At 52.7% G+C, this 26,650-nt stretch overlaps 2 protein-coding genes and 1 long non-coding RNA gene across 20 annotated transcripts in view; 2 read left to right on the top strand and 1 right to left on the bottom strand.

Annotated features, from left to right (window-relative positions):
* LOC144580747 (uncharacterized) overlaps positions 1–26,650 on the bottom strand; it is a 164,258-nt gene that overhangs the window by 134,338 nt on the left and 3,270 nt on the right. The gene's annotated exons all lie outside the window — the stretch shown is intronic.
* Positions 7,321–17,797, top strand: KLK15 (kallikrein related peptidase 15). Its single transcript, XM_035284387.3, has 6 exons — positions 7,321–7,436; positions 12,021–12,106; positions 15,332–15,482; positions 15,977–16,260; positions 16,381–16,517; positions 17,188–17,797. The coding sequence occupies exons 1-6, from the start codon at positions 7,321–7,323 to the stop codon at positions 17,338–17,340; spliced, it is 927 nt and encodes a 308-aa protein (XP_035140278.3). The 3' UTR covers positions 17,341–17,797.
* Positions 19,626–24,141, top strand: KLK1 (kallikrein 1). Its single transcript, XM_008988477.5, has 5 exons — positions 19,626–19,710; positions 21,492–21,651; positions 22,886–23,172; positions 23,291–23,427; positions 23,938–24,141. The coding sequence occupies exons 1-5, from the start codon at positions 19,665–19,667 to the stop codon at positions 24,091–24,093; spliced, it is 786 nt and encodes a 261-aa protein (XP_008986725.1). The 5' UTR covers positions 19,626–19,664; the 3' UTR covers positions 24,094–24,141.

Genomic DNA, 26,650 nt, shown 5'->3' with positions numbered 1-26,650 from the left:
ATGAATTTAGAGAGCTGAACGAAATATGGGGGTAGAGGAAGCAGCAAGAAGAGCCCTGTGGACACTCTTGGTCCCCAGGGAAGCCATTGCTGACTGTCTCACAGCGGTCCTTGGGGAGGACTGGCAATGGAACTGGGGAAAGACCACAGAGAGAAGGAAACTTCCAGCTGAACTTTGTAAAAATTTCAACTGAACATGAAGTTTCCCAGACAGAACTCAGGGGAGGGGGCAAACTGTGAGTGCAGACACAGCACAGAAGCTGCAGCAGGTGGGGAGGCACGAAACCTGAAAGCCCTGCTTGCTTTCTCAGCAGGGAGGCTTATAGCCTGGGGCAAGTTCCCAGCCCTGCTCACCTGCTGTCTGGAAACAAACTCAGTGCTTTGGTTGGGGGTGCGCACAATGGGAGTGAGACCAGCCTTTCGAGCTGCATGGAAACTAGGTGAGTCCTGAAACTGCTGACTTTCCCCCACTTCCTTGGTGACCCACACACTGAAGTAGAGGCAGCCATAATCACCCGGGGAACATAACTCCATTGGCCTGAGAACCACATCCCAGGCCCCACAGCAGCTGCAGCAACCTCCACCCAAGGAAAGTCTGAGCTCAGACACGACTAACCCTGCCCCTACCTGATGGTCTTTCTCTACCTGCTCCAGCAGCCAAAGACAAAAGGCATAATCTCTCTGGTCCCACCCACCACCTGAGAAGCCCAAATACCTATCCAGGTGACCCTACAGCAAGCTTTTTTTCCTCCCTGTACTACTGCAGCTTATGCTGCCTTGAAAGTGTCACCTCCTAGCTGGAGGCCAACCAACACAAAACCAGCACAGTAAACAAAGTACAACCGAAGACTCCCACAGAGTCCACTTTACTCCCGGGCTACCTCCAATGGAACAGGTGCTGATATTCACAGCTAAGAGACCTGAAGATGAATCATATCACAGGACTCTGCAAACACTCCCCAGTACCAGCCCAGAGCCCAGTAGCTCCACTGGGTGGCTAAATCCAAAAGAGAAATAACAATCACTGCAGTTCAGCTCTCAGGAAGCCCCATCACTGGGGGAAAATAGAGTGGACACATCAAGAAAGCTCTGTGGGACAAAAGAATTTGAACAGCAGCCCTTGAGCCCCAGATTTTCCTGCTGACATAGTCTACCCAAATGAGAAGGAACCAGGAAAACAATTCGGGAAATATGACAAAACAAGGTTATTTAACACCCCAAAAAGATCACACTAGCTCACCAACAATGGATAAAAAAAAAAAAAAAAAATCTCTGAAATTGCCAGAAAAAGAAGTTAGAAGAACAATTATTAAGCTAGTCAAGGAGGCACCAGAGAAAGGTGAATACCAACTTAAAGAAATTTTAAAAGTGTTGGCCGGGCACGGTGGCTCACACCTGTAATGCCACTACTTTGGGAGGCTGAGGGGTGGGGTGGGAGGGGGTGGATCATGAGGTCAGGAGTTGAAGACCAGCATGGCCAAGAGGTGAAACCCTGTCTCTACTAAAAATACAGAAATTAGCTGGGCATGGTGGCAGGTGCCTGTAATCCCAGCTACTCAGGAGGCTGAGGCAGGAGAATTGCTTGAACCCAGGGGGTGGAGGTTGCGGTGAGCCGAGATTGCGCCATTGCACTCCAGCCTGGGTAACAAGAGCGAAACTCCGTCTCAAAAAAAAAAAAAAAAAAAAGAGAGAGAGAGAGAGAGAGAAAGAAAGTGTTACAGGATATGGACAGAAAAATCTCCAGATAAATAGATAGCATAAATAAAAAACAGTAACAACCTCTGGAAAAGAAGGACACACTTAGAGAAATGCAAAATTCACTGGAAAGTCTCAGCAATAGAATCAAACAAGTAGAAGAAAGAACAGAGCTCAAAGAGAAGGCTTTTGAATTAACCCAATCCAACAAAGACAAAGAAAACAAAATTTTTTTAAACTGAACAAGACCTCCAAGAAGTTTGGGATTATGTTAAACGACCAACCTAAGAGTAATTCGTGTTCCCAAGGAAGAAGAGAAATCTGAAAGTTTGGAAAACATATTTGAGGAAAAAATCAAGGAAAACTTCCTTGGCCTTGCTAGATCTAGATATCCAAATACAAGAAGCTCAAAGAACACTTGGGAAATTCATTGCAGAAAGATGACCTCCTAGGCATGTAGTCATCAGGTTATCCAAAGTCAAGATGAAGGAAAGAATCTTAAGAACTGTGAGGCAATAGCATCAGGTAACCTATAAAGGAAAAGCTATTAGATTAACAGCAGATTTCTCAGCAAACACCCACCACCTAGAAGGGATTTGGGTCCTGTCTTTAGACTCCTTAAAAAAATAAAACAATTATCAGCCAAGAATTTTGTATCCAGTGAAACTACTGGCAGAACTCACAAAGACTCCTGGGTCAGAGACAAAGAGCTTTATTACTCATGGTACAGCAGGCAGCATGAGGTTCACGTTCTCACGGGCTCACCTTGCCCCTAGGTCCTGCGGGGATGATCAGAGTGGCTGAGGTGGATGCTGTGCATACAGTAGTTTGTATCAATGCTGAGGAACCTGTGTTTTCATGTGTTTACAAATCCTCAATCTTATAAGGGAGATGCAAGGAAATCGGCCCAAATCTGGAACTCAGGGAGATACTATCTTTGTTATCTTGGGCTACTGTTCCACCTGCCCTGGAAGGATCATAAATAAATGGCCAATAAATACATCTGTTATAGAAGGACATCTTTGTTATCAAAGACAGTAAACAAACATGTTCTGAGGCCCTAGAGAAACATCTGTAAAAAGACAATCCGGAACTAAAAAGTGACTAATAGCTTTTTCAGGACAGGCAGAAAGGTAAGAGAGCCATGGATAATTGCCTCACAGCTTCATCCAGTTCACACTCTTGATGCTTCCCCACAGGATAATCTCAGGCGTCCTTGGCTAAAGCCCTTGTCCCCCATTCCACCTCACTAGAGCTCCACCCAAGCAGGCATTCAGAGTGCAGGCATTTGGTCTGGGATGCAAAACCCCAGCCCCAGTTTGCTTTTCTTTGCGGGAGGGGGGATGGAGTCTCACTCTCTCACCCAGGCTGGAGCTCAGTGGTGTGATCTCAGCTCACTGCAACCTCCACCCTACCCCGGGTTCAAGCGACTCTCTTCCCTCAGCCTCTTGAGTAGCCGGGACTACAGGCACACACCACCACACCTGGCTAATTTTTGTATTTTTAGTAAAGACCATGTTGGCCAGCCTGGTCTCGAACTCCTGACCTCAAGTGATCCACCAGCCTCAGTCTCCCAAAGTGCTGGGATTACAGGCATGAGCTACCATGCCCGACCCCAGTTTGCTTGTTTTTCTTTCATTTTAGGGACAGTCTCACTCTGTTGCCCAGGCTGCCATACAGCAGCACAATAAGAGCTCACTGTAACCTTGAACTCCTGGGTTTAAGCAATCCTCCTGCCTTAGACTCCTGAGTAGCTGGGACTGCAGGCACGTGCTACCATTCCCAGCTAATTTTTGTTTGTTTATTTGTAGAGACAGAGTCTCACTATGCTGCTCAGGCTGGTCTCAAACTCCTGGCCTCAAGCAATCCTCCCACCTCAGCCTTCAGAGTAGCTGGAACCACAAGTGTGCGCCACCACACCCAGCCTCATTTGTCTATTTCTCACTCCCTTCCTGGTTCTGTTCTCTCTCCCCTCCTCTTCCCCGTGTCTGTTTCTCACTGTCCCTGTATGTCTGTCTCTTTTGTTGTTGTTGTTGAGACAGAGTCTCACTCTGTCACCCAGGCAGGAGTGCAGTGGCACAATCTCGGCTCACTGCAACTTCTACCTCCCAGGTTCAAGTGATTCTTCTGCCTCAGTCTCCCAACTAGCTGGGACTACAGGTGCACATCACAATTCATGACTAATTTTTTGTATTTTTAGTAGAGATGGGGTTTCACCATGTTGGTCAGGCTGGTCTTGAACTCCTAAGCTCCAGTGATCCACCCGCCTCAGCCTCCCAAAGTGCTGGGGTTACAGGCGTGAGCCGCCATGCCCGGCAACTCAATTGTTTTAATTTTTAGCTCCCACAAACAAATGAGAACTTATGAACTCTGTCTTCTGTACCTGACTTACTGCACTGAACATCCTGACCTCCAGTTCCATCCATGTTGCAAATGACAAGCTCTCATTCTTTGTTATGGCTGAATAGTACTCCATGGTGTATATGCACCACATTTTCTGTATCCATTCATCTGTCGATGGACTCTTAGGGTGCTTCCAAATCTTTGCTATTTGGAATAGTGCTGCACTAAACAACATTCTTGTAACGCCACAGCTAGCATTCCTGCACTGGAAGGCAGGGTGTTCCATGATGACTTTTTTTTTTCCTGAGAGTCTCACTCTGTCACCCAGGCTGGAACACAGTGGCCCAACTCAGCTCACTGCAACCTCTACCTCCCAGGTTCAAGCAATTCTCCTGCCTTAACCTCCTGAATAGCTAGGATTACAGGCATGCACCACCATGCCAGGCTAATTTTTGTATTTTTAGTATAGATGGGGTTTTGCTCTGTTGGCTTGGCTGATCTCGAACTCCTGACCTTGTGATCCACCTACCTCAGCCTCCCAAAGTGCTGAGATTACAGGCGTGAGGCCCTGCACCCAGCCCCGGATGACATTTCACAAACAATCTCAGCCTGAGCAACATATCAAGACCCCCATCTCTACAAAAAAAACTTAAAAATTAGCAGGGCACCATGGCACACACCTGTAGTCCCAGCTACTCGGGAGGCTGATGCCAGAGGATCACTCAAATTCCCAGGAATTTGAGGTAGCAGTGAGCTGTGATGGCACCACTGCACTCCAGCCTGGGCAGCAGAGCAAGACCCTGACTCTAAATAATGAAAACTAAAAGAAGCTGATAGTATCACAGGGAGAGGGGAGCAGAAACAGATATGGGGAAAGTGAGCAGCAGTCACCACAGGGAGCAGACACATGTCTCCCCAGCTCCCTCAGATCCCCCAGCCCCTCCTCCTTCAGAGCCAAGAGTTCAGGACCCCAGTCCCTCCTCCCTGAGACCCAGGAGTCCTGGTCCCCAGCCTCTCCTCTGTCAGATCCAGGAGTCAGAGTCCCCAGCCCCTCCTCCCGCAGATCTCCCAGGCCCTTCTCAGAGTCCAGGCTCCCAGCCTCCTCCTCCCTCAGACCCCCCAGCCCCTCCTCTCTCAGACTCAGGAGTCCAAGTGCCCAGCCCCTCCTACCTCAGATCCCCCAGGCACTTCTCCCTCAGACCTAGGAGTCTGGGCCCTTATTCTCACCTCCCTCAGACCTTGGAGTCCGAGTCCCCAGCCCTCTCCTCACTCAGACTCAGGAGTCCAGACCCCAGCCCCTCCTCACTCAGTCCCAGGAGTCCAGATTCCAGCCCTTCCTCCTTCAGACCCAGGAGTCCAGGCCCCCAGTGTCTCCTCTCTCAGACCCAGGAGTCTGGGCCCCAGGCCCTCCTTTCTCAGATCTGGGAGCAAACCTTCTATGAACAAACACACAATTGGTGCCACCTATCAATAGGGCCCTCCCAGGACAAAAGAGAAGATTTGGGTTTTTCTACCTCCTTCCTTCCAGCTTCCCCCCAGCACAGACCAGGAAATAAAGTCTCAGAGAAGAACTAGTCTGTGTGTGGCATTCTCTTTGCTTGACATCACACATAAATTTCCTCTCCCTGGGCCTCAGTTCCCCAATCTGTAAAACAGGGGTCTTGATAAAGGGGTCACAGGGATTCAGAAAAAGATGACACATCTGGGAGATCAAAATAGTGGTTTCTGGCTGGGCATGGTGGCTCAGGCCTGTAATCCTAACACTTTGGGAGGCCGAAGTGGATGGATCACTTGAGGTCAGGAGTTCAAGACCAGCCTGGCCAAAATAATGAAACCCCCATCTCTACTAAAAATACAAAAACTAGCCAGGCATGGTGGTAGGTGCCTGTAATCCTAGCTACTTGGAAGGCTGAGGCAGGAGAATCTGTTGCAGTGAGCTGTGATTGTGCCACTGCACTCCAGCCTGGGTGACAGGAGCGAGACTCTGTCAAAAAAAAAGCCAAAACCAAAAACAAACAAAAAAAACCAACACACAGTTGCTTCTTCCAGTCCCAAATCTGCTGCTGCCCAACTGTCATCTGAGAAAGATCCCACATGACCCCCTCCCCAGTGTTCAGTTCTCAAGGGGAATAGGACAGACAGATAACGAGTGCCAGGCACAGATTTCAAGCATGAATACCTCAAAACACTCCTACAAAAGAGAGAGGAGGAATTATTACCCCCACTTTATAGATGAGGCAGCTGGGGCACACAGATGCTAAGTGACTTGCTTTGCCTGAGGGTGCGTAGAGTTCTGGGGCAGAGGCAGAACTCAAACCCGGGACACGTGGCTCCAGCGGCCACGTCTGAATCACGTTTGTATTAACCAGTCTTGCAAGCTTCAGCCTGATTTTATGATTTGCATGCCTGCTCCATGAGTATGACCTCGTCCAACCCCTGTGAAGTCCCTCCCATTCCCACTGCAACCCAACAGAAGACCCCTTCGCAAATGAGCTCCTGACACCCAGAGAGCGACGCTTCTCATAGGGGGCACCGGGACCTCAAGATCCATTCTCGATTCCACTTCTGCAGCCTGGGTGACCTTGACCAACGGCCCCGAACTCCTGTCTGTTCATGTGTAAAATGTGGATTGAATGAATTGCCATAATTTACTCTATGTTCTGAGCTCCTAACACAAACTAAGTCGTTACTCCTTGAAAAACTCTATGAGGGGATCTTCTGATTTTGGGGATAAGAAACTGAGGCACAGAGAAGAAAAGAGACTTATGAGGGTCTCCCAAAATAGTAAGCAGTGGAACGGGATCTGCGCCCAGGCTGTCAATCCAGAGCTAGCGCCCTGAAACAGCAGCTTGTCTGATTCCAGAAGGAACGGACTAGTTAGAGGAGGGCCAGCACCTGGTGGGGAGACCATGAGTCCAGTTCCCGACCCGAGGTGGGCAGTCTGCAGTCCCCCCGATACTTAAGGGGAGGCTTCTTCCAGCGGGGGAGTCCCAAAGGGCTTCAAACTGTAGGCTGAGAAGTTTGTGGGACCTTGCCCACGGGTGTTGGGGAGCTGCAAGGGAAGGCTGTGAGCAGGGGAGGGGCGGGGTGAACTCCAAGTGCAGAGACCCTCTGGGGCCACATGGTGACCCACAGGAGGGGAAGGAGGAGGCTGTCCTACTGGACAGGAGGGGCGAGGGTCCAGAGAGAGAGGAGGTCATCTGAGCTGGAGCCAAGCCAAGGGGACAGAGAGGAGAGGACAGGGCAGAGGGAGGCAGGGGCCGAAGGGACAGGCTGGGAACCGATGAGCTGCAGAGAAAAAGGGGAGAGATACGGCAATGTCAGTGCCAAGGGCGTCTGGCCAAATAACTGGGTGGGCGGTGACGCTGCCCCTGAGAACTGGAAGAACAGGGAAGGAGGGTTTGGGAAAATAGAGCAATGAGTTGGGATTCGGTGAGTGAGAGGGGCCTAGGGACATTGGAGCAGGGGGCGCCCAGGAGCAGGTGGCTGCCCAAGCTGGAGTTCAGGGTCAGCTGGAGTTCAGTGGTTGGTGGTTGAACCACGGGAGTTGATAAAAGACTCCCAGGGAGTGTTCTCAGGAGGAGGAGGAGAGCCAGGCAGAGGTGAGACTCGGGCCGTGGCGGAGTTGAAGGACGTCCGCCCACACGTCCAGGAGGACAGCGATTGTGCGGACCTGAGCCCGGCACTGTGGGCGGGGGCGTGGCGCTAACATCACCGCGTGGGGGCGGGACGGCGGGAGCTGCTGGCTGCGCGCCCTCCTGGTAGCCGTGCGCAAACCAGGTGCCCGTCTGGGCTTAACGCGCGTGGCATGGTGGAAGCGCCCTCAGCGTCCCTGTCTGTATCAGGGGTACTTCATCAGTACCTGCCTAGGTTGGTTACGGAAAGCGCTTAGCACAGACGCAGCACCAAGGAAGCCCCAGGGGCTCAGCTCCTTCCCCTAGTCACCACCGTGCCCCTACAGAGGGAGGGGGCTGCAGGGGTGGCCGCAAAAAAGCCAACTGGGGGTTCCAGAACACTGATTCCCTTCCCGCGTGGCCTCTCGCTTCTGCAGGAGCCTTGCTTGTGTTGCCCCTGTCTGGGCCTCAGTTTCCTCCATATTTAGCAGGAAGCCATACGGTTATTAATATAACCACCTCACAGGGCTGCCTGGAGCCTGAGTGAGATCCTACAAGGAGAGCACTTAGCACAGGGAGTGCCCTGCAGCTGCGTTCCATCAACAGGGCCTGCTCAGCTGAAGTGGTGGCCCAGGGTGAGGCCAGCAGACTTGGAGCATGAATCTGTGGGGAGCGACGCAAAGGGACATAGGCATTCTAGAATAGCTTCCAGCCTGAGGCTCCATTATGTCTGCAGGGCTGGGCTTGTAGAATGTCTGGAGACCCCACATTCTAGAATGCATAAGGTTTCTGGGAACTCCAGAATGCCCGATGCTCTAAGGTTCTAGAGTGTTTGGAGCTCTGTGGTTCTAGACTATTCTAAAATCTCACATTCCATAGTGTTCTAGACTACCAGAATGTCTTAGGGCCTGTGCTTCTAGAATCTGAAAGTCTGATATTCTAGAAATTCTTGGGGTCTATAGTTCTAGAATGGTTGAATCCCAAGTGACTCCCTCCCATAAAGATGATGGCTTTCCATACTTGGAGAGACCACGCTTACAACAGGCCCTATCCTTCACTGGGTGGCCTGAGGTCAATCCCTCCTGTCTCCAGACCTCCTCATTAGTTAAGCCAAAATAGACTCTAGACAACTGCCTGGGGCCCTCTGGGGTTTTGAGACATCCAGCCTCAAATACCCAAAGCCTTGGGTCATCTCAGTGACAAGCTCCAGCCTCTGGAATGCAGAACCCAGATTTCAAGCTCTAAAACCCAGAAATAAGACTACAGGACCAGAATAGAGATCCTAGGTTCTCAGACTCTTAATTCAGACTCTGAAGTCAAGATTCTAGAAATCTAAGAATCACAAAAGCCAGGTCCCTGTCTCTCAAACCAGCCTTTTAAAATTTTATTTATTATTTATTTATTTAGATTTTTAGTAGAGATGAGGTCTTGCTATGTTTCCCAGGCTGGTCTCGAACCCTTAAGTTACAGCAATCCTTCCACCTCGGCCTCCCAAAGGCATGAGCCACTTTGCCCAGCTGCAGTCCAGCTTTTAAACGGACAATGCAGATTTGAAACTCCAGACTTTATGCTCCAAAGTCTACCCTGGAAAGCTCAGAGCTTAAATCCACCCTGTAGAATCCAGACCCCAAGCTGGGTGCAGGTGGCTCATGCCTGTAATTCCAGCAATTGGGAAGCTGAGGCCGGTGTATCACTTAGGGTAAGGAGTTCGACACCAGCCTGGCCAACATGTGAAAACCCATCTCTACCCAAAATACAAAAATTAGCTGGGCATGGTGGCAGGCACCTGTAATCACAGCTACTCAGAAGGCTGAGGCAGTAGAATAGATTGAACCAGGGAGGCGGAGGTTGCAGTGAGCTAAAATCACACCATTGCACTCCAGCCTGGGTGTCAAAAGCAAAACTCCGTCTCAAAAAAAAAAGAATCCAGACCCCAAAATTCAAAATCCAAAATCTATCATTTGTACTCTAGTCCCCAGGCTTCTTATAGCAGGTGCAAAGATTTCTAACCTCAAGTGCCAGATTCCAAACACCAGATTCCAGGCTCCTACTGTGGATTCTAGATTTGAATGCCCCAAGATCCAGAATCCAGGTTCAAGATCTGTCACTCAAAGACCAGACTCCAGGATCCAGATTCCAGACCCCAGGCCCAAGAACTCAGACTTGGAAATGCACACTACAGACTGCAAGTCATTAATCTCCAACTCAAGATCCCCAAATCCAGAATCCAAGACCCAGATCCAGAACCAAAGATCCGGATCCAGAACACGGGATCCGGAACCCTGCCCCAAACCGAAGAACAATTACTCTAGGATCCAGTTTCCAGACTCCAGACCCCAAATTCCAGGCTCTATCTTTTGATTTCCTCCTAATTTCTGTTTCTGTCCTCCTGTCCCCTCCCCCTTGAGGAACTGCCTCTACTGGAGAATTCTTCCTTGGAGACTCAGACAACAACTTCAACCTAATAAATGCTCATTAGGCCAAGTCCCCCACCCCACCAGCCACCAAGGCGTCTCTGCCTGTAAACCTGACTCTCAGTCACCTCCCACCCCACCCTACACCACCGCACCCCCAGACCCAGCTGGGGCTGGGAGCTTATAAATTCAGACATCCTGTTGCCCACTCCCTTTCTTCTGGCACCCAAGCTGCCCTAGACACTGCTGGAGGTTCTGGAAGAGGTGAGAGCTTTGAGACAAGACTGGAGGGAGGGGTGAAGGGGAGATTAACTGTGCCCTGGTCTCAAGGGGAAATGGCAGCCACCCTAGGAGAACTGAGTGTCAAGGGTATGGGTGGATCCATGTGTCCTTCACCAATGCCCCAAATTGAACCTGAACCAAGAAAATGTCCTGAAGTGGCTAGAAGGAGCCGCAGAGGTGGGGAGGGAGGGGGTGGAGTGGATTGGGAGGACGTCCCTGAAGCGCTTGTACCAGAGCCAAGAACATAGGCGTGATCACGGGTTCAAGTCGTTTCAGCACAACCTCCCCGAGGCCTCCTGTGTGCCAGGCCCCAGGCAGGGCAGTGCTCAGGACACAGAAAGGACCTGACCTGAGCCCCATCTTCAAGGCACCCAGATCAGGAAAAGAATAGGCAAGACCTCAGCAAGTATGGGGCATCTGCATGTAATAGAGGCAAAATGGGTGCTGTGACATTCAGGAGAGACACCTGTTAGGTGTTGGGGCCTCCCAGAAGATGTGGGGACAGAGCCATGTAGGACAAAGACAAATTTGGAAGATATGAGGAAGAAGGACTCTAATTCACTCCCAAAGCTTCCTGAGGCCTCCCATGGGCTGGGCACTGCAATACTGGAGACCCAGAGTGGATCAGACCAGCTCCCCAGGGAGCTGCCAGTCTAGTAGGGGAGGCAGACACCACTGAGGGTCAGGGGAGGTCAGAAAAGGCGTCAAGGAGGAAGTGGGGCTGGAAGGGAATGGTGTCGGATACCTGGTGGGAGGAAGAGCCTGAGCATGAAATGGCAGGTGAGAAAATGGCAGCATTACCTGTGCCTAGGACAAGGTCATGGGAGATGCGGGCAGAGGGGCTGGAAGGGCAGAAGCCACTGTTGTCCTTGAAAGTGAGGCTGATGGGCCAGGCATGGTGGCTCATGTCTGTAATCCTAACACTTCTGGAGGCTGAGGCAGGTGGATCACTTGAGGTGAGGAGTTCAAGACCAGCCTAGCCAACATAGTGAAACCCCATCTACTAAAAATACAAAAAATTATCCAGACATGGTGGTGCATGCCTGTAATCCCAGCTATTTGGGAGGCTGAGGCAGGAGAATCGCTTGAACCCAGGAAGTGGAGGTTGCAGTGAGCTGGGATTGCACCACTGCACTCCAACCTGGGAAACACAGCTAGACTCCATCTCAAAAACAAAGAAAGAAGAAGAAACAAAGAAAGAAAAAAGAAAGTGATGCTGAAGGGGGGACTTTATCCTGGGGGTACTAAGAATCCACAAAAGGTGGTAAGCAGGGGAGGGGCACAGTCAACTCCGGATATAGAAAGACCCTTTGAGGTTATGGGTCAGGGACAGGCCAGTGGAGGGGATGGAACTGGAGAGGGACCCAAAAGGCCAGATAGGAAGTTTGGATAGTGGTCCCCGGTGATGGAGAGAGATCCAGGGGCTGGTGGCAGGGAGCTGGGGACTGATACACAGGGAAGCAGGGACCGGGGTCTGTCCCAGTGCCTAGAGGAAGAGTAAACCCTCCAGAGATGGAGGACCCAGAAGGAAGCGCAGAGTGAGGTTGGAGGAAGGGGACACTGGTGGTCGGAAGAAATGTATTAACAGTGGGTGGGATAAGTCTGTGTCTGGAGGGATCCTGGTGGAGGCAGAAGAGTCCTGCCTCACCTGGACTCTCTCACTCCCTCCCCAGACTGCAGCCGAACCCTGGGTCCTCCTCTACAATGTGGCTTCTCCCTCTCTCCTTCCTGCTGACATCCACAGGTGAGGTGGCCCCAGGTAAGTGTTAGGTCTGCGGGAGCAGGTGTCCCCTCCCCAAGCATGTCTGGTCCCAGTGATCTGCCAGCCCCTACCTCACCCAGAGACCACTAAAAATCCTTCTTCTCCCTCCACCTCCACCTGCGCCAATGTTCCTAAGTCCTCACATCAGGGGCCGGAGTCACCATCTACTCTGGAGTCACCATGCTGTCCCCGGGGCCTCTCACTACCCATGACAAGGAACACAGTCCTGGGGTTACACAAACCTGAGCTGAATCCTAGGGCAGGCGCTTCCTTGCTGTGTGTCCTCGAGGGAACTGCTTCACCTCTCTGGGCTTTGAGTGCGTTCTCTATATGACAGCACCCACTTAAGACAATGGTGAGGTCTCAATAGCATAACAGTTAGTATACACAGTAAGCATGAGACAGGTGCTGTGAGTCCAGGAGCACAGACAGACTCCAGCTGGAGTCTCATGCCTGACACTCCCTGACTCTCACAGGGTCTTTGGTGGTTGCGTGTGAGGCATGAGCACAAGCCTGGCCCAGGTAGTGCCCTCTCCTGTGTGTAAGCCGTGCTCGGTGCTTCGAGCTTACACACGATGTCTATGTGAGGTGGGCACCACAGACCTCATGTGACAAGGGAAGGGGCTGCGGCTCCCAGAGGGCCGGCCACAAGGTCAAGGTCACCCTGGGTGGCAGGCAAACTCCAGACTGAACTCAGCCACCACACACCGAGAAATTAATTGTAACCTGATGCCTCCTCTCCTCTGGAGACATTGAGGGGGGTTGGACTTTCATTAATGCTCTGCACAAATGACCCTCACTCTTGGGGGCCCCTCAGACTCCCATGCCTCCAGCCTCCCCTCCGGCTCTCTCTGTGCACTCATCTCCTTGCCTCCCACCTGCCTGCTGCACCCAGCTGGGGCCTCCACCTTCCTCTGGCCTGGACTGGCCAGGTGCAGCCTCGGTGCCCAGCTGTTCAGCCCTACCCTCCGCCCTTCAAGGGACGACCTCACTGTTCCTTTGTTAAGCCTCTCGTCCACCACATCCGCATTTTCCTGGTCTCACCGGGACCTTTGGCCCAGTTCCTGACTGTGATGGGCAGAGTGTGGGCATTTAGTCTGGCTGTGCAAATCCTACTCCTATGTGGGTGGGGGTGTGCATGGCTTCAACCTTAAGGGGACACATCCACATTGCCCAGTGGGGAGGGTCCTGGTCCTGTGACCTTGAATGTCTCTCATTATGCCCTTAAGCATGTCCCATTCTGTGCGTGTGTGTGTGTGTACACGCACGTGTGCAGTGGGTATACAAGGCCCTGTATGTTCATATCCTCTTCACATGTGTGAACCAGATCCCCAAAGGTGAAACCCAATCAGTGACCTTGAACTCCCCAGATCTGGCTTGGGGGCTGATCTAGAGATGGATAAATATGTCCTGCCCCAGCTGCCTGTGGCTCCAGCTGCATGTCTTTGACCTTGAATGCCCAGCCCCAGACAGCAAGTCCACATCTGAGTGTTGGCCCTCTGGGTTTGTGTCTGCAGCTCTAACGCTACAAAATGGCTCGTGGCTGAATCATAGTTTTACCCCTGACTATTTATTATGTGTAGGTCTGTGCAGATGTCTGACTTACTTTGGCCATTTCAGGATGGACCTGAATATTCACATGTATGTCCCTATGAATAAATCCAGGTGCCCTTTGTAAAAAAACAACTAATATGTATTAAGTAGCTATAGTGGGCTAGGTATCATTCACCATACATGCACACATGCACACACACATGCACATTCCTACCTCATCCTTACAACAATCCTCATTTTACAGATGAGGAAACAGAGGCACAGAGAGGTCAAATAACTTGCTCAAAGTTTCACAGCTTGTACATTTGAACCCAGGGACAAGGACCCCTTCTTTGTCCAGACCCTGTATGCAAGTATCTGTGAGAGTGGATGCCAAGACTCACACTAGAGATGACGAAGCTAGTTCTGAACCGTACCCAATTCTGTGTGAATGTGTGTGTATTCATGTCTTAACCATCCGTAGTCACATACACATATAAACATCTGTGCTGTGATTCTTTTTTTTTTTGAGGTGGAGTTTCACTCTTGTTGCCCAGGCTAGGGTGCAGTGGCATGATCTTGGCTCACTGCAAGCTCCACCTCCCAGGTTCAAGTGATTCTCCTGCCTCAGCCTCCCAAGTAGCTGGGATTACAGGTGCCTGCCACCATACCCAACTCATTTTTTGTATTTTTAGTAGAGATAGGGTTTCACCACGTTGGCCAGACTGGATTCAAACTCTGACCTCAGGTGATCCATCCACCTCAGCCTCCCAAAGTGCTAGGATTACAGGTGTGAGCCACCATGCCCAGCCTGTGCTGTGATTCTTGCAGCTGCAACCCATGTGCATGCAAGTGAATTTCTGCTCCCAGTCCTGTCCATATTTGTAGCTGAGTTTGGAAGCTGGATGTGCATGTATGCATGTCTATGACCTTGTATGGCCACATCTGGGACTCATCTGCACACTGAATTTGGCTGACATGTCCAGACTCTGGGGCCAAGGCTGTGTCATACATACTGACTATGACCACATCCGTTTGATGTCTGTGACAACTTGGTGACCTTGAATGACTGATTTCAAGTGACCATCTGTCTAAACCTATATCTGGTGTCCCTGTCTCCACCCCCAACCACAGAGGACTTCTTGCCCTCTGGTCTGTTCCCCTTCCTCTCTCTCCCAGAGTCTTATAGCAAATGGGGTGGGTGCTAGAGTTTTGGAGAAAACAGGCAGCAGTTGTAAATAAACAAGAGGACAGGTGGAACGTAGTGGCTCATAACTGTAATCCCAGCACTTTGGGAGACTGAGGCGGGCAGACCATTTGAGGTCAGAAATTCGAGACCAGCCTAGCCAACATGGTGCGACCCCCATCTCTACTAAAAATACCAAAATTAGCCAGGTGTGGTGGCGGGCGCTTGTAATCCCAGCTACTCAGGAGGTTGAGGCAGGAGGATCACTTGAACCTGGGAGGCAGAGGTTACAGTGACCTGAGATAGTGCCACTGCACTCCAGCCTGGGCAACAAAGCGACACTCTGTTTCAAAAAAACAAACAACAACAAAAAACCAGGGCAGGGTACCTTGAGAAGTTAGGGAAGTGTAGGCATATAGTAGTTAGTGCAGGGTGCAAGGAAGGTATAGGAGGCAATGCAAAGGTCCCTGTCCTCAGGCGCCCTCTATCCCTTCTCCCAGCAGCTCAGGATGGCGGCAAGTTGCTGGAAGGTGAGGAGTGTGTACCCCACTCCCAGCCGTGGCAAGTGGCCCTCTACGAGCGTGGTCGCTTTAACTGTGGCGCTTCCCTCATCTCCCCACACTGGGTGCTGTCTGCGGCCCACTGCCAAAGCCGGTATGAAGGCAGGGCTCAGGGTCCTGAGGGAGCCTGACTGGGGGAAGAGTTCCTAGAATTGGGGGGAAGACAGAGGCAGATGCCAGAACTCCTGGGTTCTGATGGACAAGAAGGCTGGAAGTCAAGCCCCTGGGTGAGAGGGAGTGTATGTTTCAAAGCCTTAGATATCTGAAGGAGGAAAAAGACTAGTTCCAGCTTTTAAGCCTCAGTTCTAGGGATCTGAGAATCCTGGATTTAGGGAGAGGCCAGGAGGGGGCTGGGAGTAGTTGAAGGGGGTTGAGTTCTAAGAGTGTGCATGACTTCAGAATCCTTGGTCCTTGAGGAGCAGGGGCTAGAACCATTGGCTTTGGGCTCTTGGGAAAAGGTCATGGGATGTCGAGATTCCAAAAGGGTCTGGGGACCTCGGCCTGTCCACTCTTTGATCCTTCTGTCCTCTACTTGTGGGTAACCACTGGCCTGCCCCCAATTGGTGGGAAAACCATTCACCTGCACAGCTTCATGAGAGTGCGCCTGGGAGAGCACAACCTGCGCAAGCGCGATGGCCCAGAGCAACTAAGGACCACATCTCGGGTCATCCCACACCCGCGCTACGAAAAGCGCAGCCACCGCCATGACATCATGTTGCTGCGTCTAGTCCAGCCCGCACGCCTGACCCCCCAGGTGCGCCCCGTGGTGCTACCCATGCGTTGCCCCCACCCAGGGGAGGCCTGTGTGGTGTCTGGCTGGGGCCTGGTGTCCCACAACGAGCCTGGGACCACAGGGAGACCCCAGTCACAAGGTGCGTGAAAGAATGGAGCTGAATACGAGGCCTCAAGGAATCCTATGCTCCAGGGCTCTTGGGTGGAGGGGACAAGGGCCAGAATTTATGGACCTGCTCCAAGTACACTGTCCTCCCCAGTGAGTCTCCCAGATACGTTGCATTGTGCCAACATCAGCATTATCTCCGATGCATCTTGTGACAAGAACTACCCGGGGCGCCTGACGAACACCATGGTTTGTGCAGGCGCAGAGGGCAGAGGCGCGAAATCCTGTGAGGTCAGAGCCCAGCGGGGCCATTAGGCAGAGGAAGAGAGATGGGGACAGGTGTGGGAGTGGGGATGGGGTTGGATTTTCTTTGCTTTGGGCCAGGGAAGATGCTAGGGTTAGACTTGGAGATGGAGTAAGAAGAGAAGTTAGAATAGGGGTGTGGTTGGAGTTGGGGTTATAGGTGGGGATTGCATTGTTTGAGGTAGATAATGTGATAGTTTGGGATGGTATGGGTTGAGGTTGAGAATGGGAATGGTCTGGTTTGATTTTGGGTGGCAAATATGTGAGGGTTGAATTGGGATGGGGTAGATTTTGTTTGGAATGCAGAAGGCATGAAGATTGGGATTGAGTTGTGAGATAGGCATGGGTTTGGTTGGATTTTGAATGGTGAGGATGTCGGCTGAGCTGGAGTTAGCTTAGTTCAGTTGCACTGGGGTTCATGTGGGTAAGACTGGACATAGGTTGGGTGAGTTGCATTGAGCTGTGTTGAATTGGGGGTGGGGCTGGGTTGGCTCCATTTGAGATAAACTGGGCCATATTGAGTTGAGTTGGGTTGGCGTTCCCTGGGATGGGGATGGCTTGGGTTTGGGGTGAGACTGCAAATGGGGATTAGGATGAGGATGAATGCACTGAATCCAGGAAGTTTCACTCAACCTGAGACCCCCTCTTTTCCCCACAGGGTGACTCCGGGGGACCCCTGGTCTGTGGGGGCGTCCTACAGGGCATTGTGTCCTGGGGTGACGTCCCTTGTGACAATACCACCAAGCCTGGTGTCTATACCAAAGTCTGCCGCTACGTGAAATGGATCAGAGAAACCATGAAGAGGAACTGACTATTCTGGCCTATCACCTGTGCCCCTGACTGAGCAGCAGCCCCCACAGCTGGCCAGCAGCCCCGCTTGACATGGAACAGAATGAAGCCATCCCCCAAGACCTTGTCCAAGGCCCAGATGTTAGCCAAGGACTTGTCCCACCTGAGGACAAAGCTGGCGCTCAAGGTCACCCGTTTAATGCCAGGATAACAAAGCGCTGATCCAAGTTTCTCTGTAGGAATTTCTGTGACTTCATTCTGTGGTTAAAGGGAAACCCAGAGACACTGTACACTGTTCCTTTCACCCACCACCCTGATCCCTGGGTGAGGAGAAATGGCCTGAAGTAAGGCTCCATTCATTCAACACACATGACCAGCCATGTGATGAACAAGAAACTTAATCTCACTTGGCCTTGGTTTCCCCATCTGTAAAATGAAAACATCTTATTGCTGACTTCAAAGAGCTGTTGTGAGGATTAAATGAGATGATGTGTCTGAACTGACTAAAACAGTGTCTGGCACTGAGTAGTACCCTCTATCTCTGGATCCCAGTTAAAGGACCTCGCAGACATTAATCACCAAAAATGGCTTTTTCTTTAAGATTTAGGTATAGGCTTGGTACGGTGGCTCACGCCTGTAATCCCAGCACTTTGGGAGGCCAGGGCAGCCAGATCACGAGGTCAGGAGTTTTGAGACCAGCCTGGTCAACATGTTGAAACTCTGTCTCTATTAAAAATATAAAAATTAGCCAGGTGCTTTGGTGGGCGCCTATAATCTCAGCTTCTCTGGAGGCTGAGGCAGGAGAATCTCTTGAACCCAGGGGGTGGAGGTTGCAGTGAGCCAAGATCTCACCATTGCACTCCAGACTGGGCAGCAGAGCGAGACTCCAACTCAAAAAAAAAAAAAAGATTTAGGTCTGGGCTGGGCACGGTGGCTCATGCCTGTAATCCCAGCACTTTGGGAGGCCAAGGAGGGCAGATCACTTGAGGTCAGGAGTTCAAGACCAGCCTGGCCAACATGGTGAAACCCCATCTTTACTAAAAATACAAAAAATTAGCTGGGCACGGTGGCACATACCTGTAATCCTCACTACTTGATAGGTGACATGGGAGGATTGCTTGAACCTGGGAGGCAAGAGTTGTAGTGAGCCAAGATCACGCCACTGTACTCTGGCCTGGTGACAGAGCAAGACTACATCTCAAAAAAAAAAAAAAAAAAGATTTAGTTCTGGGATTCCTGGTAGCCATGGCAAAAAGGCAAATACTGTCCTTTGCTTGGCTAGGTTCCTGATATACGGCAGAGGCTGGAACTCTGAGCTGCTTTGATTTTACCAAAAAGCCAAGACAACATGTTGGAAGCCTATGGGTTTACCATTGAGGCTGTAGGAATCTAATTCCTAGTTGTCTTCAGCGACCACAAAATGTGATGTTCAAGGTCACTGAATGTTGAAGTACATGAACCTAGCTCTTGAGACCTAAATATTGTACTGGTGGGATGGGGGGTGGTCAGTGGAATCTGTGGTTAGCTTGATCTTGACCTGGGAGGGAAGGTTGTCAGATCTCTGGGGCTTTGGAGGGCAGGACATTGAGGACCCATAACTGGTACAAGAAGTGGGTGGCTCACTGGGACCCCAGCATTGTTTGGGAGGAACATTGGGTTTTGTAATGCTAAAGAACTTACCCTGGGAGGCCCCTGAAACTTCACATTCCTGGATCTGGAGGCACTAGGAAAGTGGTGGTGTGTACCCTAAAATTTTATTATGAAAGGAACAGTCGCTTTGGGGACCTAGGTCCTGGTTCTGGAAGTGCAAGAACCAGGGCATTCTGAAGGCCAAGGCTTATATTTCAGGGGGAACTGGCAGCTGAAATGCTGGTATCTTGGCTCTGAGTGGTGCAGGAAATCAAAGCCCTAATTGCTGGTATTTGAGGGTACCGGGTCTTGGGGTACAGGGCCTTAATTGGATCTTAGGTATATGGAGCTTTGTACAAGGGTCACTTATTCCTCCACCCTCCTGTTTCTGCTTCCGCTCAGTCCCCCTTGCCTCACAGGCTGTTCCCCAGAGCAAAGCCCCAGAGCCACAGGCCCTGCCCCACCTGGCTTCAGCCCCAGGAATGCATCCAGCGTGATCCAGGGCCTGCAGAACAGGTGCTGGCTCTCCCTCCAGTCTGCAGCTCTGGGGATAAGGGGGGGAGGTTGTCCAGCCCCCAGGCAACAGGGGAACGGCCTTGGCCATCTGGGTGCCAGCAGGGCATGGGTGGGGCTCTGAGGGGATAAGGGCTTTTAAAAGGCTCCTCAGGGAAGTTCCCCAGCTCCTCCACCTGCCGGGCCCTGCACACATCTGTCACCATGTGGTTCCTGGTCCTGTGCCTCGCCCTGTCCCTGGGGGGGATTGGTGAGACAGTGGGGGGATGTGGGAAGGGGAGCGGGCCCTGACTTTCTTGCTGCCCTCACCCCCCTCCCGATAAGCCCTTCCCCTCCAACACTCCATCATCGCCCCTCCAGCCCTCCAGTCCACCTGCGTCCGGGATGCCCGGGTTCTTATCTATCTCATACGGGCCCACCCTAAAATTCCACCCCAGCGCCTCCATGTTGTCACAGTCCTCACTCCCACACCAGATCCCTGCTCCTCCCAGAAAGCCTTAGTACTTTCTCCTCTTCCCTAGTCAACTCCCTGTCCCACAGCTTTACCCAAGGGGCAGATTCTGGGCCAGCTCTATCTCTCTCTGGAGGACCCAGCTCTCCCATGGGCTTCCCCAACCCCACAGGACCCTTGATCATCCCCTCCTACCCTCTAGTTCTCTGCCGTCACCCATCTGGCTCCTGAGTCTACAAATCCCACCATACTCCAGTGACTTTTTCCGTCCAGCTGTCAGCTCTCAACTGTGTCCTTCAGACCCTGACATCTGGTCCCCCCAGCTCCCCCAAATTTCACCAGCCAACCCTGCTTCCCAATCTGGCATGTGGGATTCCCCCATCTGGTATGGGGAAGGACTCTGCAAATGTCCCTACCCACTCAGCACCCCCAGCTCTCCCAGGAAAAACACCCTCACCCTCCCACCACATGCTACTTCCCTTGGGGAATTTCCATCCCGCCCCAGGCCCCAGCCCTTCTCCACCTGAATTGTTCCTGCACAGCTCTGGTTTTCTAGAACCCCACCCCAAGGATCCTGAATGCCTTCTCAGCCAGACCTTCTGCCCTGGCCTCCCCCAAGTCCACCAGCATGTGATTCTACAACCCTACATCAAGTGGGTCCTACATTCCATTCCCGCAGCTGCTAGGCACCTGTTTTGACCACTTTTCCAAATCTATCCTGGGACTGCCTCCAAGAGAACCCCACATCCCTCCAGTACCCTCAGACTATGAACCCCAACCCCATAAAAAACAAAGATCCCATCCATCACCCCGTCCCAGAAGGACTGTCACTCACCCCTCCCTCCTCCTGAGCCCCTTCCCTGTTCTCAGGTTGCCATTCCTGGTTCATAGGTAGGATCCCAAAACTTTTCAGAACCCAACCCTAGCCTTAACCATGGCCCTTTCTTTTACCCTTTAACCAAGAAGCCATGAAATCTAACTCTCCCCGCTGAGCTGGCCCCTTCCAACCCCATTGTAGGGACCCCCATATCACCCCCAAACTCCTCAATCCAGATGTTCTTCTTGGCCTCTCAGACCCGGTTCCCTAAAGATGCATCTTTTCCTGAACCCCAAAAGCCCAACCCAGGTCCTGTTCCCCTAGCCTGGGAGCCCCTTAGCCCTCCACATTCTTCAGCAAGCCTCTGATCCTCTCTCATCCTTGGTGCCTTGATCCCTGGTTTCCAGAATCCCTTTCCACTCTCCTAACCCATAACCTCCCGTCCCCCAGCCCAAGTGACCAGACACTCAGACACACTGTCTGCTCCCAACACTGTCTCCTCTCTCCTGCCCTAATCCCTGGAGGCTGCTCTGCTGTCAGAGCACGAAATCTCCCCACTAGGTCTAGACACCACCCCAAAAGCCCAGGGAAGGGTCTAGAGTCCCAGCCCTTCCCAACACCCCTTGCCATGTCCCCAGACCTCCAGCCCTGGTCCTCTCCCCACAATGTCCTTTCAGACCCCACAGCCCAGCTCCCTCTCCTAGCCTCGTCCCTGGCCTCTCCTACCAACCCTGCCCTCCCTGACCCAGCACCACCTCTGCAGGTGCTGTGCCCCCGATTCAGTCCCGGATTGTGGGAGGCTGGGATTGTAAGCCGCATTCCCAACCCTGGCAGGCGGCTCTGTACCATTACAGCACCTTCCAGTGCGGGGGCGTCCTGGTGCACCCCCAGTGGGTGCTCACAGCTGCCCATTGCATCAGCGAGTGAGTAGGGGCCTGGGGTCTGGGAGGAGGGCGTCTATGCTGCCACGGGATTGAGAAGCCAGTGGCATTCCCCCTGGATAACCTCAGGCAAGACTGGGGAGCTGAGGCAGAGAGGAAGGCAGTTCCCATGGGGAGGCAGAGCTGGGCTGGATCTCCCTCTCCAAGGCTGCCTGGGTCTTGCTGGGCCTCTTGGGATCTGGCTCTGCTTGTGTCTCTGCGTTACTGTGTTTTAGTCTCTATCTCCCTCTCTTCTCTGTCTCCTTGTCTCTGTGTCTCCCCTGTCTCTGTCTGCCTCTGAGTCTCTCTGTGGCATCTCTATCACTGTGTCTCACCCTCCAGCTCTCTGCCCATCTCTCTCTCTTTCTTGGTCTCTACCTCACCACTCCCCTATCCCTACTAAACACACACCCAGATGGGCCAAATAGAGGCCCAAGAACAAAGGAAGCGCTTTATTCCCAACGTGTGTGTCTGGGAGGGGGCACCTCTCCCTCTGCCCAGCCCCCCACAGGACATCCCTCCAGTCTGGGGAGACGCGGGGAAGGCTGGTTTCAGCGGGAGCTGGGTGGGGAACTGAGGGAGCAGAAAGGAGAAGGGGGGGTGAGAAAGGCGGGGAGCGTGCTGGGGAAGGAAGGGGGCCTCGACCTTGGACTTTAGCCCCGGCCACCCGCCCCTGGGGAGCCCGTACCACAGCCCCAGTTGCAGCTGAGCTGCTCTCAGGCCTCCCCTCCTCCCCACCTGCCCCCACCGTCCTCCAGGGCCTCCCTCCCTTTTCTCTACCACACTCGATCACCCCTCCGTCTTCTCTGCCTGTTTCTAGTTCTGGCTCTGACTTCCCAAGCCCTTTTTCATTTGTCTGCTTCTCGCTCCCTTCCGGGTTCTGTTCCCTCTTCCTCCCTCTCCCCTGGGCTTATTTCTCGCTGTCCCTGTCTTTTCTCCTTCTCAGCGGCCTCTGTTTTGTTCACCCTGTTTCTTTCTCACTGCCCTCCCTCCGCCTCTCATCCCTCTGTCCTTCTGAGCTCTTTTTCACTGTCTCTGCATTTGCCCTTTGTACTCTCAAACTCCTTCATCTTGCCACTTGATGTCTGTATTTCTCCATATCTTTCTTCCTCTGTCTCTGCCCGCCCACATTGTTCTCTTTCTCTTTCCCTTTTTGGGGACCCTCCCCCATGCTCCCCTGCCCCGTCTTCCTTTCCCGTGTCTGCGTCCTCATCCTTCCACTCCCATCTTTCCCCAGCCATTACCAGCTCTGGCTGGGTCGCCATGACTTGTTTGAGAACGAAGACACAGCCCAGTTTGTTCTTGTCAGTAAGAGCTTCCCACACCCTGACTTCAACATGAGCCTCCTGAAGAACCACACCCGCCTCCCAGGCGAGGACTATAGCCATGACCTCATGCTGCTCCAGCTGAAGCAGCCTGTCCAGATCACAGATGCTGTGAAGGTCGTGGAGTTGCCCACCGAGGGCACTGAAGTCGGGAGCACCTGTTTGGCCTCTGGCTGGGGCAGCATCAAACCAGAGAAGTGTATGGGGGGGTAGACTGTGCAGGCCAAGGTGGGGCTGGGGATGCCTGAGTTGGAGGGAGAAAGGGCCAGGGAACTAGGTGAAGTCTGGCTGCAGCTCTTTTTCTCCCGGGTTCCTAGTCTCATTTCCAGATATTCTCCAGTGTGTGGACCTCAAAATCCTGCCTAATGATGAGTGCGACAAAGCCCACACCCAGGAGGTGACAGAGTTCATGCTGTGTGCCGGATCCCTGAAAGATGGCCAAGATACCTGTGTGGTGAGCCAGTCCTTCCCCCAGGGTCTGGAAGGGCTGGGGGAGGGGACTCATCCTCTGAACTGGCTTCTGAGAACTAACCAGCGTCTGCTTCATTGCTTCCCAGCTAGCTGTAGCCTCCCGCCCCATCAGTGCCCCAGCTCCCCTCCCTTCCCCCGCCCATTCAGGTACAACTGCATCTCACCCCCCACACCAGAGTTCACTGTTCCTCCCGGTAATGCAGTTACTGTTGAGTCAGAGATGTGGCCTCTGCGATGCGCCTGCAGATGGTCCTGCCCCTCCTCCCACTGACCTGTCTACAGGGACTGTCCTCCTCGACCCTGCCACATATGAAGGAGTTGGACCCCGAAGTCCCTTCCTTCTTGGCCAGGACTGGAGCCTCTGGCCCCTCTGTGGGAATCCCTGCCCACCTTCCTCTGGAAGTGGGCACTGGAGGCCCTTTCTGAGAGCTGGGGCTCCCCAGGCAGAACTGGGCCCCACACACCTTTGTCACTCTCCCCTTCCACCTCCCAGGGTGACTCAGGGGGCCCACTGACCTGTGACGGTGTGCTCCAAGGTATCACATCATGGGGCTACATCCCTTGTGGCAGCCCCAATAAGCCTTCCGTCTTCGTGAGAGTGCTGTCATATATGAAGTGGATTAATGACACCATAGCAGACAACTCCTGAATGCCCAGCCCTGTCTCCTACCCCCAGTAAAATTGAATGTGCATCAAATGCGTGTCACGTTCTGGCATCATTTATCATTCCAGATATGGTGCACCTGGACCCATTCAGCTGAGGCTGGGGACACCCCAGCTGTCCCAATCTTGTGCCTGGAGGTCTGAGGTCACCAGCAGGTGGGGAAAGGAAGGGGTTGTAACAGGTGCAGACGAACAGGCAGGGAAAGGCTCAGATTCCAAAGGGCAAGCCAGGGACACCAGACCAGTTCACTCATGCTATGATGGAACCTGGTGGGGAAGTGGGGGGCAATGGAGGGTCTGAGGCTGAGAGGTTAGCAAGTGTCTACGTTTTACTGCGGCAGGGAAGCCAGGAAAGATACAAAGGGATGTTATAGCAAGCCATGCCTTCCCAGGGAGGGGCCCATTCCACAGAAGGGCGGAGTGGCACCAAATGCTGGGCGGTGCCGGGTCCGCATAGGGGACAAGAGTGAACGTTGGAGCTGAGGCTGGAACTCTGGGAAAGAAGTTTGAGGCAGACCACCCTGGCTGAGGGGGTGGAGAGTGGCTTCAGGGTGTGGCCTGCGAAGACTGGGCACCAGGGGCAGGGCCACACAAACTAGCCACACTGCTGAGCTTCGTGGGACACTGGACAAGTGTATGCAGAATGGGAAGGGGTATTGGAGTTCTCCGGAGGGGGTACTGTGAGAACCCAGTAGGCAGGGACAAAGCAGCAAAGGATGGGTCCCAGAGAGGGGGTCAGAGTTTGCTACCGGTCCCCTCGTAGGGCGTGGCCTGATCTCAAGAGGTGGGGCCTCAGGGGAGGCCTAATATCAGGGGTGTGGCCATGCTGAAGGGGTTGGCCTGGCATCTGGCCAGGGCTACTGGTCAGCATCCTGAGGAGCTCAGGGGCTATTCCTTGAAGGGGCTTGTGGTCTCGTCCTCGAGGGTGCATGAAATGGGCAGGCCCAGGCTGTGCTCAGAGTCTGTGTCTGAGTCCCACTGTTTGGATGTGCACCTCTCAGTGCCCTGCTGCAAGACACACCTGCGATAGCTCAGCTGCCACACGTTCAACGGCTGCCCTCTGCTCCACATGCCCACTTGGTTTAAGTAGGACATGGCTCCTGGGGGAGCAGGCTAGGAGGGCCGCTGGACTCTGAGTCCCACCCCACCCGCTTCCCCGAGGCCCCATCCACCTCCGAGGCCTTGCCCTCACCGGCAGGCAGCATCAGGTTGCTGGCATCCCAGCACAGGTACTGGTGGTCACCAGGCAGGACACCACCGGACTCAGGTGCACCGCCTTGCAGTTAACTGGAAAGAGTGTCAGGCTGAAGAGAATCAGAAGCCCTGCACTGGGGTGGGGCCAGAGATGGATAGAAGGCTGGACAGTGAGCTCTGTGACCCCCAGCAAGAGAAGAGGGACTGAGACATCCTCTCCTACCCTCCGTGACAGGCACACACACACACACACACACACACACACACACACACCCTCACAGCAGATAGAAAGATACCTGGAGAGAAGGGACAAAAAGAAAGGGAAACAGAGTGGGGGAGAGAGAAACACCCCACACACCCAGACTGAGAGAGAGACTAGAACTGAGTCCGAGCTCACCAGAGACATGCTAAGACAGAGGCTCTGAGGGGAGTAGCACAAAAGTCTAGATACACCTCCCAAAAGCCAGAGAGGGGTGCTGGGGTCAGGGAGCCCCCTGCAACTGCCCTGCCATCCCCGAGCCAGCACTTAACCAATGCCAATGCAGAGGAAACTAAAGACAAAGTTGACCACGTTCAGGTGGTAGAACACTGGCTGGGAGGAGGACGCAGCACAGGGCCACTGCCAGTTACATGAAGCCCCCACTTATATGGATAAGAACTGGGGAGAGGAGGACAGATGCCCCAGACACCCCTTGATCATCCTCCAAACTCATCCCTGTCGATACCCACAAGCAGCCCAACAGACACCCCCAAAGTCTGGCACATAACCAAAATCACCTCCTAGAAACCCCAAAGTAACTCCACTCTCACAAGGTCAACCCGAGGGACCCCTAGAGTTATCCCTAGTTACACCCTTAGAGTTGTCCCAAAGCACCCCTACTTAACCTCAAACCCAATTCTCAGACACTCTCATAATCCATCCCCAAGGTTACCCCACAGAACCATCTCAATCATATCTTTCTTTTTCTTTTTTTTTTTTTTTTTGAGACAGACTCTCACTCTGTTGCCCAGGCTGGGGTGCAGTCGCACAATCTTGGCTCAATTCCAACCTCTGCCTCCTGGGCTCAAGCAATTCTTCTGTCTCAGCCTCCCAAGCAGCTGGGACTACAGGTACCTGCTGCCATGCCTGGCTAAGTTTTGTATTTTTAGTAGAGATGGGGTTTCACCATGTTGGTGAGGCTGGTCTCAATCTCCTGACCTCAGGTCATCTGCCCATCTCGGCCTCCTAAATTTCTGGGATCACAGGTGTGAACCACCGCACCCAGCCTCAATCATTTCTAGTCACCCTGACAGATACCCCCAGTCACCTTACTTGAACTCCTAAAAGGAGTCTCATAATAACTCACATT

The sequence above is a fragment of the Callithrix jacchus genome, chromosome 22 (assembly GCF_049354715.1).
Source record: "Callithrix jacchus isolate 240 chromosome 22, calJac240_pri, whole genome shotgun sequence".
NCBI lineage: Eukaryota > Metazoa > Chordata > Mammalia > Primates > Cebidae > Callithrix > Callithrix jacchus.
This window is presented reverse-complemented; position numbering and strand designations above follow the sequence as displayed.

Bases quoted from the DNA above. Each gene is read 5' to 3' on its own strand.
- KLK15 (XM_035284387.3), top strand. From the start codon at position 7,321: ATGAGCTGCAGAGAAAAAGGGGAGAGATACGGCAATGTCAGTGCCAAG. The intron at 7,437-12,020 runs GTTTGGGAAAAT...CTCCCTCCCCAG, and splicing joins TGGAAGAACAGGGAAGGAGG to ACTGCAGCCGAACCCTGGGT. The intron at 12,107-15,331 runs GTAAGTGTTAGG...TTCTCCCAGCAG, and splicing joins CACAGGTGAGGTGGCCCCAG to CTCAGGATGGCGGCAAGTTG.
- KLK1 (XM_008988477.5), top strand. From the start codon at position 19,665: ATGTGGTTCCTGGTCCTGTGCCTCGCCCTGTCCCTGGGGGGGATTG. The intron at 19,711-21,491 runs GTGAGACAGTGG...CCACCTCTGCAG, and splicing joins CCTGTCCCTGGGGGGGATTG to GTGCTGTGCCCCCGATTCAG. The intron at 23,428-23,937 runs GTGAGCCAGTCC...TCCACCTCCCAG, and splicing joins ATGGCCAAGATACCTGTGTG to GGTGACTCAGGGGGCCCACT.